General features: G+C 43.2%; 1 protein-coding gene across 1 annotated transcript in view; it reads left to right on the top strand.

Annotated features, from left to right (window-relative positions):
• The window catches only part of TSTD2 (thiosulfate sulfurtransferase (rhodanese)-like domain containing 2), a gene marked incomplete at its 5' end in the record, with an annotated part of 11,368 nt that extends 168 nt beyond the window's left edge, over nt 1-11,200 (top strand). Inside the window, 7 exons of the mRNA XM_010188309.1 lie at nt 2,726-2,834; nt 4,503-4,628; nt 6,542-6,647; nt 7,492-7,610; nt 8,266-8,424; nt 9,361-9,499; nt 10,820-11,200. Of these exons, the coding sequence (XP_010186611.1) occupies nt 2,726-2,834; nt 4,503-4,628; nt 6,542-6,647; nt 7,492-7,610; nt 8,266-8,424; nt 9,361-9,499; nt 10,820-11,079 (1,018 nt within the window). The remainder of the gene's footprint in view (nt 1-2,725; nt 2,835-4,502; nt 4,629-6,541; nt 6,648-7,491; nt 7,611-8,265; nt 8,425-9,360; nt 9,500-10,819) is intronic.
• Nucleotides 11,201-14,700: the final 3,500 nt, after the last annotated feature.

Consider the following 14,700-nt stretch of genomic DNA (forward strand, 5'->3'; position numbering starts at 1 on the left):
AGGACTGGTACTGGCTGGGAGTGGGGTGTTTGCCCACTTATGCTTTACAATGGCTTTTCTGCCATTGCTGCTTTTTATTTTTATGAAGTTCAGACAAGTGACACTTTATGATATAGAAAGAGCCTTCCCTGATACTCCTTTAGGTCTTCAGATGCTTCAGATACCTTCCTGAGATACTTCTTTAGGTCAATATGTGTAGGTACCCTCCAGGAGTCACTTGGTTTATTGGAATTCCTTTCACAGCTGCTCACAACAGTACAAAACATGCATATTATCACTGTACTGATACAGAAGTAGTTGTGCTGAGTTGTTTTGATAGTAAAGGGGGAAACTTCAGAGGATTGAACTATAAGAGCTTTATCTTCCTGCACTGTTAAAGCAGACCTGTGTAGGTGTTACTACATAGAATCATAGGATGGGTTTGGATCAGAAGGGACCTTAAAGATCCCCTAGTTCCAGCCCCCCTGACGTGGGCAGGGACAGCTGCCACTAGAACAGGCTGCTCAAGGCCACATACAGCCTGACCTTGAACGCTTCCAGGTTCCAGTGCCTCACCACCCTCACAGTAAAGAATTTTTTCCTAACGTCTAATCTAAATCTGCCGTTGTTTAGTTTAAAACCATTACCCCTTGTCTTATTACTACGCTCCCTGAAAAAGAGCCCCTCCTTGTCTTTCCTGTATAGGACCACTTTAAGTGTTGGAGGGCTGCTGTTAGGTCTCCCGGGAGCCTTCTCTTCTGCAGGCTGAACAACCCAAACTCTCTCAGCCTGTCCTCATACAGGAGGTGCTACAGCCCTCTGATAATTTTTGTGGCCCTTCTCTGAACTTGCTGCAATAGTTCCATGTCTTTCTTATGTTGAGGACTTCAGAACTGGATGGAGTACTCCAGGTAGGGTCTCACGAGAGCAGAGTAGAGGGGCAGAATCACCTTCCTCACCCTGCTGGACACACTGCTTGTGATGCAGCCCAGGATATGGTTGGCCTGGGCTGCAAGTGCACATTGCCAGCTCATGTTGTTTTTCGTCGGCCAGTACCCCCGAGTCTTTTTCTGCAGGGCTGTTCTCAACCCCTTCATCCCCTAACCTGTACTGATACTGAAGGTTCCCCTGACCCAGGTATAGAACCTTGTACTTGACCTTGTTGAACCTCATGAGGTTCTCATGGGCCCATGTCTTGAGCTCATCCAGGTCCGTCTGGATGGCATTCCTTCCCTCTGGCATGTCTGCTGCACCACTCAGCTTGGTGTTGTCTGCAGACTTGCTGAGGGTGCACTCAATCCCACTCTGCATTATTGATGAAGATATTAAACAGTACTGGTCTCAGTACGGACCCATGAGGGACACCACTTGTCACCAGTCTCTGTCCAGACATCGAGCCAGTGACCACTACTCTTTGGATGTGACCATCCAACCAATTAGTTTCATTGAAGTCTGTGTTCAGCCCGGCCACATTGTTACTGGCTGTACTATACAGCATGGAAAGAGAGTGGACTGCAGGATATTAAGTGGAGAGGGTGGACCCTTCTTTGTATAGGCACAGCTGGTAGGGTGCCTTTGTGTCCACCTGGACTTTGAGCTGTTGACTGTAACTCTTTTGAGTCTGACCATCCAGATAATTCCTTATCCACCGAGTCATCCACCTGTCAAATCCATGTCTCTCCATCTTGGAGACAAGGATGTTGCACAGGATAGTATCAAATGCTTTGCACAAGTCCAAGTAGATTACATCAGTCACTTTTCCCTTATCTATCAGTGCTGTAACTCCATTGTAGAAGGCCAGCAAATTTGTCAGGCACAATTTGCCCTTAGTGATGACAGGTTGGCTGTCACCAATCACCTATTTGTTTTCCATTTAACTTAGCATACTTTCCAGGAGGATCTGCTTCATGATCTTGCCAGGCACAGAGGTGATTCTGACCAGCCTGCAGTTCCGCAGGCCTTCCTTTTGTCCCCTTTTAAAAACAGAGGTTAAGTTTTCCCTTTTCCAGTCACTGGGAACTTTACCAGTCTGCCATGACTTTTCAGACATGGTGGATAGAGGCGTAGCAGCTTCAGGACCAGTTTCCTCAGGACCTCAGATGCACCTCATCAGGCAGTTGATGGCTTTGATCTATAAGTAAGGAAAGACAACAGAAAAGATCAGCAGGGTATGCTCTGTGCAGGTCCCTCTTCTCAGCTCTTTCAAGTACCTGGAGGGCTAGTTAGCTATCAGTATGTAGGTTCATGAAAATGTTTCATGCTCTTGAGAAATTTCAGCTTGTTCTGCTTTGATTGGTGGCGCATGCTATCTTACTGAAAATTTTGGCTTTTTACATTCAGGTAGCTCAAGCACTTGAATTTTCAGTGTGCAGGTATGTCAAATTAAGTATGTAATGTGCACAGAATGGGAGTCCTTGTGTCCTGTGTGTTTAGAGAAACTTGAGCAGAGCACACAGTAGGCTACTGGCAGAGATGTCCCATGCAGCACAGATGAGTTCATTTTGTAACCAGTCCCAAGAACTAGGAGTGGGGGAGCTTTCTTTAATTCATATTTCTCTCTCTTGGAAATAAACACAGCAGTACTAACACCTCCAAAGTTTGTTGTGTTGTGTTGTTTTGTTTTCCTCCCTGTATCTGACAGCAGAAAATTGTCTAATTTTTGAAGGGTTAATGCAATAGTATATTTCTGTGCTTTCAATCCTGACATCTTGTTCCCATTTGTTCATCTTTGCCATGCTATGGACAGCAAGGTGGGAGAAGTACTTCTGTATTACTGTTACTGTGAGGTGGAGGATCCAGAGAAACTCTGTGCTTGGCAAAAGGCTCTGTGCCAGCATCTGCATCTCACTGGCAAGGTAAGCTTTTAGGCAGTGGTTGTATTCTTAACAAAAAAGCATCTTTCTTGCTTAGTGCAAGACAGTGGGGCACGTGGCAAACCAAGTGTTTCTCACCAGAAAGTGTTAGTCTGTTACGATCCCATTAAGAAAGGCACTCAGACTTTGTAAAGTATCATTTAAAATGATGTTTAAGAGTTAATGCTACAAAGAAAAAGTAAATAACACAGATTATCTTCTGTCTCTTTTGATGCTGGGAACCTTAGTTATGCAGCACTGAGTGAGCTTCTGATCCATGTGCAGCACACTGTGCAGATCCTGTCCTTGCAAGGGTTACCTCATTTCTATAATTTGAACTTTTACAACTTTGTTTTTGTTACAGGACAACAAATATTTTCATTACTGTTACTGTCAAACAGAAAGGATATTCATGTGAGAACTTCCTGATGTGCTTTTAGATAAAGGCAAGGGCATGCAGCTGGCATAATCACTGGCATCAACAGGGAGCTGCATGCAGGCATCTCTGTTAGGATTATTGGGGTGGGTTTATCCTGTAGCTAAAGAATATGTGCAGTATAACACAGCCTCAAGGCCACGCTGGAGGCACAACATGGTGTAGCAGGGGTCTGGGCTTGCTCCAGTTAACTGCTACGTGTGTCACGAACTCCTCAATGCACAGTGCTCTTCCAGTCAGAATCACTGTACCAAGCTGTAATGCATACTGTCAGGAATGAGAGGAACTGACATGTTATATCACACCACAGGACAGCAGTGCTCATTCCTGCACAGAGTCTTTGTTCTTTTAGTGCCTGGCAGTCTAGACTAAGGAGGGGAGTTGGCTCATGTAGCTGGCTTCTGGAGGCTGTGGGCAAAGGTGAATGGAGCTGATGTTCCTAGGCTGGCTGTGGAGAGAAGAATTTATGAAGAGGGCAACTCAGAGCAGGAGACTACTTTTATCTTTGACTTGTCTTCCTAAGTAGCCTCTTTATCTCTGCCAATGTTAGGCTCCTTCCCGGTTCTACATCAGTGTAAATCTGGGGGTGAAATGTCCTGATGCGTTCACCTTTTTTATTTTTTTTCCTCAGCTATCTTATCTGGTGGTAGGTACTTTTCTAATATTTTTTTTTTTTAGTTTTTAATCTCAAAGACAGGTACAGCATTTGCCTTCTCAACCAGTTGGGTTTTTTCCTTGCCTCCTATAATCAGTCTTTTTTTCTTTTTTCACCACCTTAGAGTTTTTGTTCATTTGTCAATGCTGAAGATAAAATGACTCACACTGAAATTTAATATGTGCAGTATTATGCATATTCACATTTTCCTTTTAGCTGTGTGAGTCATTGGGCACAATCTTATTGTTGAGGCAGACTTCCAGTGGGAATTTTAATGCTGACTGCACGATTTGTGTGTTAACCAGTTAGTGTTTCTCTATTGCACAAACATTTCTGACTGTTCTTATGTCATTCTCTTGAAATGGCTCAAAAGTGATTATGGAGGTTTAATTCCTGTTTTATTTACTGTCGTCTTTATGTTCCATTTCAGTATAACCATCTTTTCCTTCCTTCCTTAGTAGTCTCTTTTCTAAACATACTTTCATGTCTGCCTTTTGTCATCCAGTCATATTTTGCTAATTTCATGGTGATCTCTTTTTGCTGTTACTACGCCTTAGCCCCAGCTTCTCTTGCCTTCTAGGTACGAGTTGCTTCAGAAGGGATTAATGGGACAGTTGGTGGAAGCAAAGTAGCTACCAGTCTCTACATTGAAGCTATGCTTTCTCAGCCTCTATTCAAAGACATTTTGTGCCAAGAGGATTTCAAGGTACGAAGAGATAATTTCTACATAGACATTGTTGATGCAGTACATTTAATTTTTGAGAAATAAGCACATAGTTTCTTGATAGTATTACTGCTGCTCTAGCAGTTCTGCTTTCCCAGTACAGATCTAAGCAAAGGGTTCCTAGCCTTTCTTTGTTTAGATACCTCTGTAGGTTTTCACCAGCAGTAGCAGTTATTGTGAGCAGTGACAGCAGCTGCTACAAACTTTGGGAACTGTGGGTACAGCTGCAAAGCCCCCCATACAGTGGGATGAGAGAGTGTGCTTCAGCCCCACCATTCTTAAACAAGCATTTACTCCAACTTGACAGCCAAAACCAAGGCATCACAACATATGCTTCCCCAAGCAAACTATTCCCACACTCGCTTCTTCACCCTGATTTGAGATCCTTGCCTAGAAGCCTACTGGTTTAGGTTCATGCAGACTTTGCTGTCTGAATAGGTGCACATGAACTGAATGTCTTCTAGAGAAAATACACAGGCAGAGTCAGGAGGTTTCTGCCTGTTCCAGTTAGTGCCTGACTGGAGGGAAAATGAGGTGCTAAATTCTGCTTAAACCTGAGCATATGTTCTGATTGCTGTCTTCAGATGGTGGTGGCAGCTGTGGCTGTCACTGTATGGCATTCTGGTAGGGTTTTGCTGCCCCAGCACTATAGGTACTAGTTTCTCTGTAAGGAAGGAAAACTGCTGCTTTTATTGCATTTTTCTTCTCCACACAGTTTGGGGTTTTTTCCATAAATAACAAGATCAAAGGAGCTGGTGAAATCCCATCTAGAGCTGCAGTGCTGATTCAGTTTTACCTTTTTAGCTGTTGTGCTTGGCTGAATTTCAAGAGTAAATGTGACCTGTTAGTTACAGTCATGTGTAGCTCCAAAAACGGAACAGGGACGGAATTTTACTGTGACCTTGTCAAAACCTCCAACCCTGCAGGATCTTTCTGATCATCAACATCCATGCATTAGTACATGGTGGTATTTTATGTCTCATAGTTACTCTGCATGCTGTATATGCGAGTAAGTTGGGGTTCCAGGTCCTTGTGCCATTAAAACAGGGGCACAGAAGAGTGAAAATTGCACTTGGGGCTATGAAAATATTCAGTGGCCACTGTAGTTGCTGCAGATTGATGTCTGTGATAGCTGGGACAGTGCCGCACAGTACTGCATTTATGTTTGACTGTTTATATGCTTGGTAATGCCTAAGCCATGTTTGAGGCTCAGTCCTGCAGAAATTTTCATGGCCTATTGCTTGCATTGTGAGTGCCTACCAAAAAAGGCTTGCCAAGACCTATGAAGGGGAAATCTTGCACTTGAGTTTGCGGAGGCAGAGGGTGTCAGGCTCCACTGTTGACAGATCTTGAGCCTGTCTGACCTCCCATATGTCTCTTTAACGCCCATGAGCCACTGTGTTTCCCATAGCATATGTCATGACTGGAGGCCTAGCTGTGCATGTGTCAGGAGTCAGAGGGGCTGGAGAGGACAGCAGGGCCATGATGTGTCAGTGAGATCTGTTACTGAAGGAGATTATTTACTATTTCTGTCAGGGTCAGCATGGTCTGTAGGGGCCTTGACTTGTTTATGATAGGTGCTAGTGATGTTGCTTCTCACCAAGATCTGTTCTCCTTCCCACTTCTCAGTGACTCCACCTTTCACACCCAGCGGTGCCTGGCTCACGTGCAAAGTAGTCAGTGGGCCTAAGGCACCTGTCTGCCAGGTCATGGTAGGAGTCCACTGCCTAAATCTCAGGATTGAGATTGTGGATTTCAGCAGGGAAGACATTTCTTTCCCTCACTACCAAGACACTTTCATATTCTAGTGAGATGTAAAACTTAAAGTGAATGGATAGTTTTAATCTTGACACTTGGCAAATTTTAGTGGATTGTTTTTGTGTTTAATTTCCTAGAGCAGTGCAGGAGGAGCTCACTGTTTTCCAGACCTTCGAGTTGGAGTATTCAAAGAAATTGTACCTATGGGCCTTGATCCAAAGATAGTGTCTTATAAGGAAACTGGTAAGTTAATTTCATGAAAAATAAAGCCTGTCTCCCAAGTGAGAGGTAAGTGAAGAATAAAGTACCTTCATCGAAAATATTTCTTTCTGCACAGTGACCAGGACACAGGAGAAGTAGATAGAGAAGTTGATATCTTACTAGTAATCAAAAGTTATTGGTGCAGTGAATTTGCCCAGGTTTTGGTTTCTTAAGTGTTCAGCTGCCTCAGAAAAGTTTAGAATTAACTTTCTGGTTTGTGACAAACCATAATTCAAATGACATCAAGCAGTTACCTTGTTTTGAGGCAGGGACATACCTTGTGCTTTAGTCAGGGAGTAAGTCATTAGACACCTGCCAAAGACAGATGTAAGGTGAAACTATGTATGATGATTAGAAAAGATATTTCAATGCATGAATATATTCAGACTTCTTGTAAATATTCTGTAGGTGCTTGAGACTGCTCAGGAATTATTTCATATAAAGAGCTCCAATGCTCTCTCTTGCAGTAAGAGAAAAAGAAATTTAAATCTTTTTCACTGTTTCTTTTACAACTGTAAGAGTTCCAGAGGGACAGAACAAAGATCATACAGACAGGCGCCAGTCTGCTGCTGCTTCTGTCATATGGAATAGTGTTGTGTTTTCTTTCATTTGTGAATAGGAAGCCAAACATGGATAAACTTGGCAGGTTGAGTTAGGACTAAAAGTCTGTGAAACATCATAGAAAATTTTTGGTTGGAAATCCGAGGAGAATCTGGATCAGAGAGATCATACATATTATCTTGTAGTTCTGCTTCTTACTTATTTCTCTTTTTTTCCTCCTTTTTTCCCATTTTTAAAATTTTTTCCTTTTTTTTCCTCCTTAAAGGAATACATTTATCCCCTCAGGAATTTCATAGAGAAGTAGAACAGTATTTGTCTCAGGCCAGTCAAGGACAAAGCGATACCATCTTGCTGGACTGTAGGAACTTCTATGAGAGTAAAATAGTAAGTGTTGTTTGCCTGCTGCTTGCAGTGTGTTACAGGTGCTGGGGGGAAGCAGATCACATTGTGAGGGTGTAGCCTTATTGGAAGAAGAGTTTCCATATTCCTGATTGACTATAATACATAAAGAGTTCAGGTTAGTAATGAATGTTAAACACAAGCAGCAGAGGACCTGCTCAGTGAGTCAGCATGGAGCCTGCCCAGCTAAATGCTTAGACAGCTTGGGGCAGGAGTAAGACAAAGTGGTCCATACAGCATTAGCAGTGAATACCATATTGTTTGAAGTACAAGTAGCATAATTTGTAAGGATGTTTTCCAGCATTTTTGCCTTGTCCCACATGTCAGAAATAATAGATGCATCCTGCTGTCACACTCACCAGTCCTCCTGCACTGTTGTGGCTTGTCCTCTCTCTGACAGTTCTATTCTGCTTAACTCCTTCTTTTATGCTTGTATGAGGAGGCATACTATGTCTGGAATCCTCTTACAGATGTTAATAGGTATTTTGATGCATAAATGCAGCTGAGGAACTGCCTAAGGCACCTGCAGTGAGCTGAGTATTCTAGCCCAAAGGTTTGTTACTTTCTCTAGTTCAAGGCACAGACTTTACTGTGTCAGATTGCTTGTAACCAGTCACGTGGCTGTCTACTGTTACTGCAGGGACATTTCCAGGGCTGTCTGGCTCCAGATATCAGGAAGTTCAGCTATTTTCCCAGCTACATAGATGAAAACATGGAGCTTTTTAAAGACAAGCGTGTCCTGATGTACTGCACGGGAGGGATTCGTTGTGAAAGAGGCTCTGCTTACCTACGGAGCAAGGTGAGATGTCATTCTGAGGGCACAAGTGTTGAGACTGCTTTAAAGGCAGCTGTCTTTTCTTTTGCTGGTAAATTCTTACTGAGCACAAAGTTCTTAATGAGCACGTGGGGAAATGACTGTCTCTGACGCACACTTGCCTCACGCTCTCTGTCAAGGATGTGGGTAGTTTAATGCAGCTCAGGATGTTCTGTGTGGACTAGTGATTGCTCTGCAAAAATAGTTGTATAACCCATTTCATAAGGAGAGGTATTTGTATGTCTGCCATGCCCTTTGTAGTGATGTTTTAAGAGGGCTTGTGAGCATTCTGCAGTGTTTCATCAAGCTCTGTCTAGGTTATGCTCTGTGGTCATTACTGCACAGCTTGAGCACCTCGGAGTGGTGAAAATGAGCCAGTCAGTGCTTTTCCAGTGTTGTGGAACTAAATTCAGCACACTGCATTGTTGTAATTGTGATTTCTGTCCCACTCTTCTCCTGGATCTGTCCCTCAAGGAGGAAGGGAACAGCACACATATATGTTCTCCAGAGATTTAAACTCTGATTTTCTTTTCTCTGCTGCACCAGTATGAACCCTGAGAAATTCTGCTCTTGCTAACAGTGTACTATATAAAAACAGAATAAGCAGCAGTTCACAGAGATTCAAAAGCGTTTGATCTGTGATGCAGCAAACTGCCCTCAGCTGAGGAGGTTACCACCATTTTTTTTGACTGCAACATTAAATGCACGTTTGAGTTCATGTCTGCAAACCAGCATTGTGGAGCTGCCCAGTAATCCCTGGCAGCACTGCCTAGAGCTGTGTGTGCATGTGGTGCCATCTGATGGTCACTGAGAAGCTGCTGCTTTTCGTTGACCCCTGGCATTTACAACAGTGGCTTTGGGAACTCTGGCACGCCACCACTGCCGTCTCCTTCAGCTTTTCTGCTAATATGCTTTAAACAGGCAGTGTGCAGAGAGGTTTACCAGCTAAAAGGTGGAATTCACAAGTACCTGGAAGAGTTTCCAGATGGATTCTACAGGGGGAAGCTGTTTGTGTTTGATGATCGTTACGCCATTTGTTCCAATGAAGATATCATCTCAGGTAGGACTAGATAATGTAAGTGCAGAAGGCTGGGAAGCTATTGCAGTCATTTCCACAGAGATGTGCAGGATAGGGGCAGCCAAACTGGTCTGTGTAGTTCTTCCTCATACTTGGTTTGATCTTTTAGTGCTATCACTTTTCATTATGATCATCAACTGTATGGCTTTAACATATAAAACAGAAATGAGAGAAAAGGGGGTCGCTATCTGGAGTTCCCTAAAACTGGGGCAGTAAAAGGAAGCATCCCCTACAGAACAGCTGCTGTTATGAGCTATCTGCAGCTATGGAGATGTATGTCAAGCCCTGCTGCTGTGGTTTACCACTTGTTGCCCACAGAACTGATCAGACTGTAGTTGGCCAAGTGACCACAGCGTTAAATAGTTCTCCTGCTGTCAGCTGTTCTCTGCTCCAGTAATTTCACAGAACATCAGCACAGACTGCCAGGCACTGGGAGAGTGGTGGCACTAGGCTCTACAGCACTTTGTTATTTTCATGCTTTAGAAGTTTCTGTAGCCTACAGATTTCAGTGGCCTCTAGTTTAAGATATTAAGAACATTGCCTGGTCTTCTGGCTGGGGTCGCTCTTCAGATATTGCAAATGAAATACCTGTTTTCTTCTTCTCAGAGGACAGGTACAAACAGATGGAATTTGGCTCTCGCCTTTTTTAGGAAGCTGTTCTTTTATCTAAGTGGGTAACTTTTTGAGCATAACCTCCCATTCTTCCTCTGCAATTACCATATACATCTTCAAGGTGCCTGGCTTGGTGTAGAAACAGTACATGCTCTGGATACATCACAGGCATCCCTACAGAAGTTTCCAGGGGAAGCACTGGGGAAGGTGCCTTCTTGATGGTACAGCTACACTGGGTTAAAACTTGTCTGATGTTGTGGAAGGACTTTCCCAGGACTGCAAATGACACCTCATGTGCACAAGCCATTGCTTTTAGGTGGAAGGAAATCCTGTGGCACCACCTTCGCCAGCAGGCAATGTTCCTGTGTAGTTACCACCAGCACATCTATCTTCTCTTGGCAGTAAAAATCTTCAAATCCGTGTGATCAGAACTAGAGGAAGCACTAGTGAGCACTTTTCCTTGTCCCAAGAGACAGCTGTCCTAAGTTTTTTACATCAAAATCAGAAGTTTAAAAATTAACTAGGTTCTAGAAGATCAAGCTAAATCGGGAACCAAAAACCTGGAAGACAATAGATAGCCACTTGAATGAGAGACTGGAGCCCCCTGGTGCCACAGAGAATCCTTTGCAAGGGGGACAGATAGGCAAATAGGGCAAATAGGTGTTAACTTTTCTTTTCACCTGTTTCCAGCATGCAGATATTGTGGGACCCTGTGGGACCAGTATAAACTTTGTTCCAGCCAGCACTGTCGGCAGCTTGTCCTGACATGTCCAGGTTGTCAAAACAGAGGTCTTACAGCTTGCTGTTCTGTTTGTCAAGAGAAAGAGCTCAAGGTGACTTCAAGAGCTTCAGGAGAGACACTTAAGGAGGAATGTGAATGCACAAGGAGACGGCCGAGGGTACCTATTGAACAAGTCTCGCAAAGGACGCTGGGTGCAGGAAAAGATTAAGCTGTTTCATTAGCTAATCTGACACGTGCTAATGCGAAGAGCTTCTATAACCGGATCCCTATCTATTATTCAGTTATGTTTGGAATAATGAAAAAGTGTTGGCTTGGAAAGTCTTTTTCATATGCTGTCTTGACTTCTGTGTAAAACTGGCTGAAGGCAGCGTAAGGACCCCTCTTGTAACTGGAACAAAGGCCCACACATACTGTCCAGCTATACTTGTGTGTGACCTGTAGGATGAACAGCAAAAGTAATCCTCGTTCCAGTGCTGTCTCACCGAGAACCGTTGTTTCCCTCAACTTGTCAGTGCATGAAATATCCAGGGCTCAGCTCTGCTTGCACTAGAAACAAAGACGACAGCTTGAAGCATGTTGAAACTGAGACACACAGTTTCTGAGCACAGAGACTGTCAAAATACCAGCGTCGTGGCACTGGAAGTGATGCTGATGTGTGCATAAATGTCAGCAACAGCTGTAAGGAGACTGCAAGATCCTTTATTCAAGTTCAGCAATTCAAGATTTGGGGAGCATTTGTGCTTTGTAAACATGGGTTGAGGTTTTCAAAAGCTGTGCAATGTTTATGCAATTTCCAGCTCCAAAAATAGGAAAACAGTTTGCTCTGGTTTATGCAGTTGCTGAATGACAGTTATAGCAATGTTATTTTCATATTGATTGCAACTTTCTCCCCCAGTACTATGAAATCAGCAAGGCCTCATCGCTGGCTTGACTAGCAACTTAACGACAAGGGCTTTGGTTCCATTTAAGCTATGGCAAGCATTTTTGCTTAATTCCAGCATTGCTACTGTGAAATCAACAGTTCAGCAACTGTCTTTATGGCCCTTCTTTTCACAAAGCAAAACCTTGAAGCTTATGAATGTCTCTTTTGGGACTCAGATGGTATTTAATGCTACGTCTGTGCACAATCCATACTGCAGAAGAAACTGTAAAATTCCCATCAGTAGACATCCTCAGCAGAAGTCTAAGCAGTGCCCATGGTCCCCTGGCAGCTTGCTTCCAAGCTTTGCTGGCCAGTTAACCTCTGTGCTCTTGAGGACTCGAATATTTGTGGAAAAAATATGCAGGCTCTACTTGCAGGCTTGGTCTAGAGTGCGATGGGAATGCCCCAACTTCCATATTATGCTCTCTTTTTATGTATTAGGCTAGAAAGAAAACAGTTTTATAATTCAGTCTATTGGCAAGACTGTAATCTATGTGGAAGGCTGTTTCTATATCACTCAGTAGTACAGAATGACAACTATATTTTATATGTAAAATTCTGAAACTTCTATGATGATAAATAACCTTTAGTGCTTCCATCATAATTTTTACAGTACTGCACAAATATACTTCACCTGTATGTCAGAGGTTCTTAATTCTGCAGAGGTAAATGCTGAAACCTAGCTAGCTGTCTGCCATGTGTTAGACCTGGCTACAAGGTACAATTCTCCTGAGAGCTCCTGGCAGCTGGACATTCTACCTCAAAGGCAGAGGGGAGCCATGGGCCTCTTCTGGTCCTTGCTGCACTAAGGTAAGGGAGGAGAAGGATTTCAGATGTACAGATGGGAGGCCTGTAAAGCCAGGTTTCCTCTGCTGCAGAGAGGAGAGGAAGAGTAAGAGACATCCTTAGCCTCCCTCTTGCAAGTTATCCCATGAGCTGCTTGTGTACCCTGGCTTCTGGATTAGTTTTGTCAGATTAATACAAATAAGGACTCACCATGTGAAATGCTCTGTGCTGAGATCCAGGCACTTCAGCGGTAATACCTGAGAGAAGGTGCATAAGCTCCAGGAGAGGTGAGTTAAGCAGGATTGGCTGTGCCTGCCAGATGCTGCAGTCAGCAGATGGCTTCTTCCCCTCTTCTTGGATTGCTGCTGGGACAAACTGATCCATTTGCTTCTAAATATCACCATGTTGTAGCTCCATTGCTGGACAGCTCAATGCCTTTCTGCACAAAGCCTGATACCTCTCAGCACAGCCTGTCTCTGCTGCACAGCTCTAAGCTCTCACATGCATCTTTCAGCAAAGCGGCTTTATAAGAATCAGCTGAGGAACCTGGAGTGATCCTGCTAGCTTAATGTATGTTTGGGCTGCATGGTTAATTTGGTTTTTGCCTTTTTTTTTTTTCCCCCAAGAGCTACTTTTTCTCATCTGGGGAAAAAATGCTGTTGTAGTATCCACAGTGGCATGCTCTGCCCTGCAGATGCATGTCCTGGTGAGTCTGGGTTTCTTGGTGCCACTGGGATTTCCCAGGATGAGATGCATTTATGTTGTTTTGAAACCAGTGGAACAGCTGAGCCTGTGCCATGCAAATCTGAGTGGATGGCTCAGCTGAAACTGGCTCTGGTTTGATGATGTAGTTGACCGTTTTGAAGTCTTTGCAGTGCATATGGAAGAAAGAGGCTGCCAGTTTCTTTCCTTCTTTTTTTTTAATATGTTGTCAAGTATTTTTCTTCTATATTCTTTTCATTTTCTGATACAGAATTTGCAAGGTTGAGGGAAGAAGCTATAGTGAAACATTTTATTTGACACCACCAGTGCATTTATTAAGATCTGAAGAGCAACAAATATGTTTCCCATGTTGCTGAAAGTATAGTGTTTCTCTACTTCGTTGGTCATAGCTAAATCGTGTGGTATTTGTGCACACAAGCTCTGAAGGGACTTTTGCTGCAATACATGTAAAAGACTGCAAAATTTCACTACTAACAGATGTGTACAGACACATTTCTAGCAAGTGAGAACATTTCTAGGACACGTTGTCATCGCATCAAAAATAAGCCTTCACTATGTCAATGCTTTTACCAAGCAGGATCCCACCCATGTTAATAGCAGGAGTTTTGGATGGGATAGTGCTGGGTCTAGTCCACTATGTATGTGGGAACTATGCAAGCCTGTGGGCAACTGCTCCTGGGCTAAAAATGATGGGTGGTGGACTGGCGAAAAGCTGCCAGACTGCATGCAGTGTGCATTCAGAGCTGGGACATTTCACTTAACAGCTTTTCTAGGGCACAGCATTTATTGTTGCATTTATGCAGACATTAGGGACAGCAGTAAAAGAAAATATCCCTAGCAGAGTAAAATTTAATTAATGGATATTGTCATCTAGACAAAACAGCAAAGAGAAAATCGGACTTGTTTCCGGAGAGTACCTGGACATACGCTATTAACACGAAACTGAAGGGAGTAGGGATTAGAAGAGAGTCCTCAGGATTGCTGATTAGTTTGCCCATCTCTGTGGGGCTGAGATTTGCATTACCTCTCTAAAAGTGACCATTTTCTTCAGACATGCGTAGAATAGAAGGATATTAAACCATCAGACTGCTCGGTTTTTCAGACTCTGTTTTATAATTGGTGGCCTTAAGTTCCATTTAATCGGGGATAGTGTTTTTCTAAACACAGGGATGCATTTGAAACAGCATCTCCAACTGACTCAGCAAATGTTGGTAAAAAATTGTAATACACAGTTCTTGAAGTTAGCCATGTTTCCATGCAGTAGAAGTGCTTGTTAAACTAGTTGCTCCTCTATAGTTACTTGAGATCAATTTGAAAAAAAAATAAAGTATTTTTTTAATACTTCTATAATTTGTGTGGAACAATTTTATCTTTCACTCATGCACACCACATCCTACC

Source organism: Mesitornis unicolor, unplaced genomic scaffold (genome assembly GCF_000695765.1).
Source record: "Mesitornis unicolor isolate BGI_N332 unplaced genomic scaffold, ASM69576v1 scaffold18887, whole genome shotgun sequence".
Lineage (NCBI taxonomy): Eukaryota > Metazoa > Chordata > Aves > Mesitornithiformes > Mesitornithidae > Mesitornis > Mesitornis unicolor.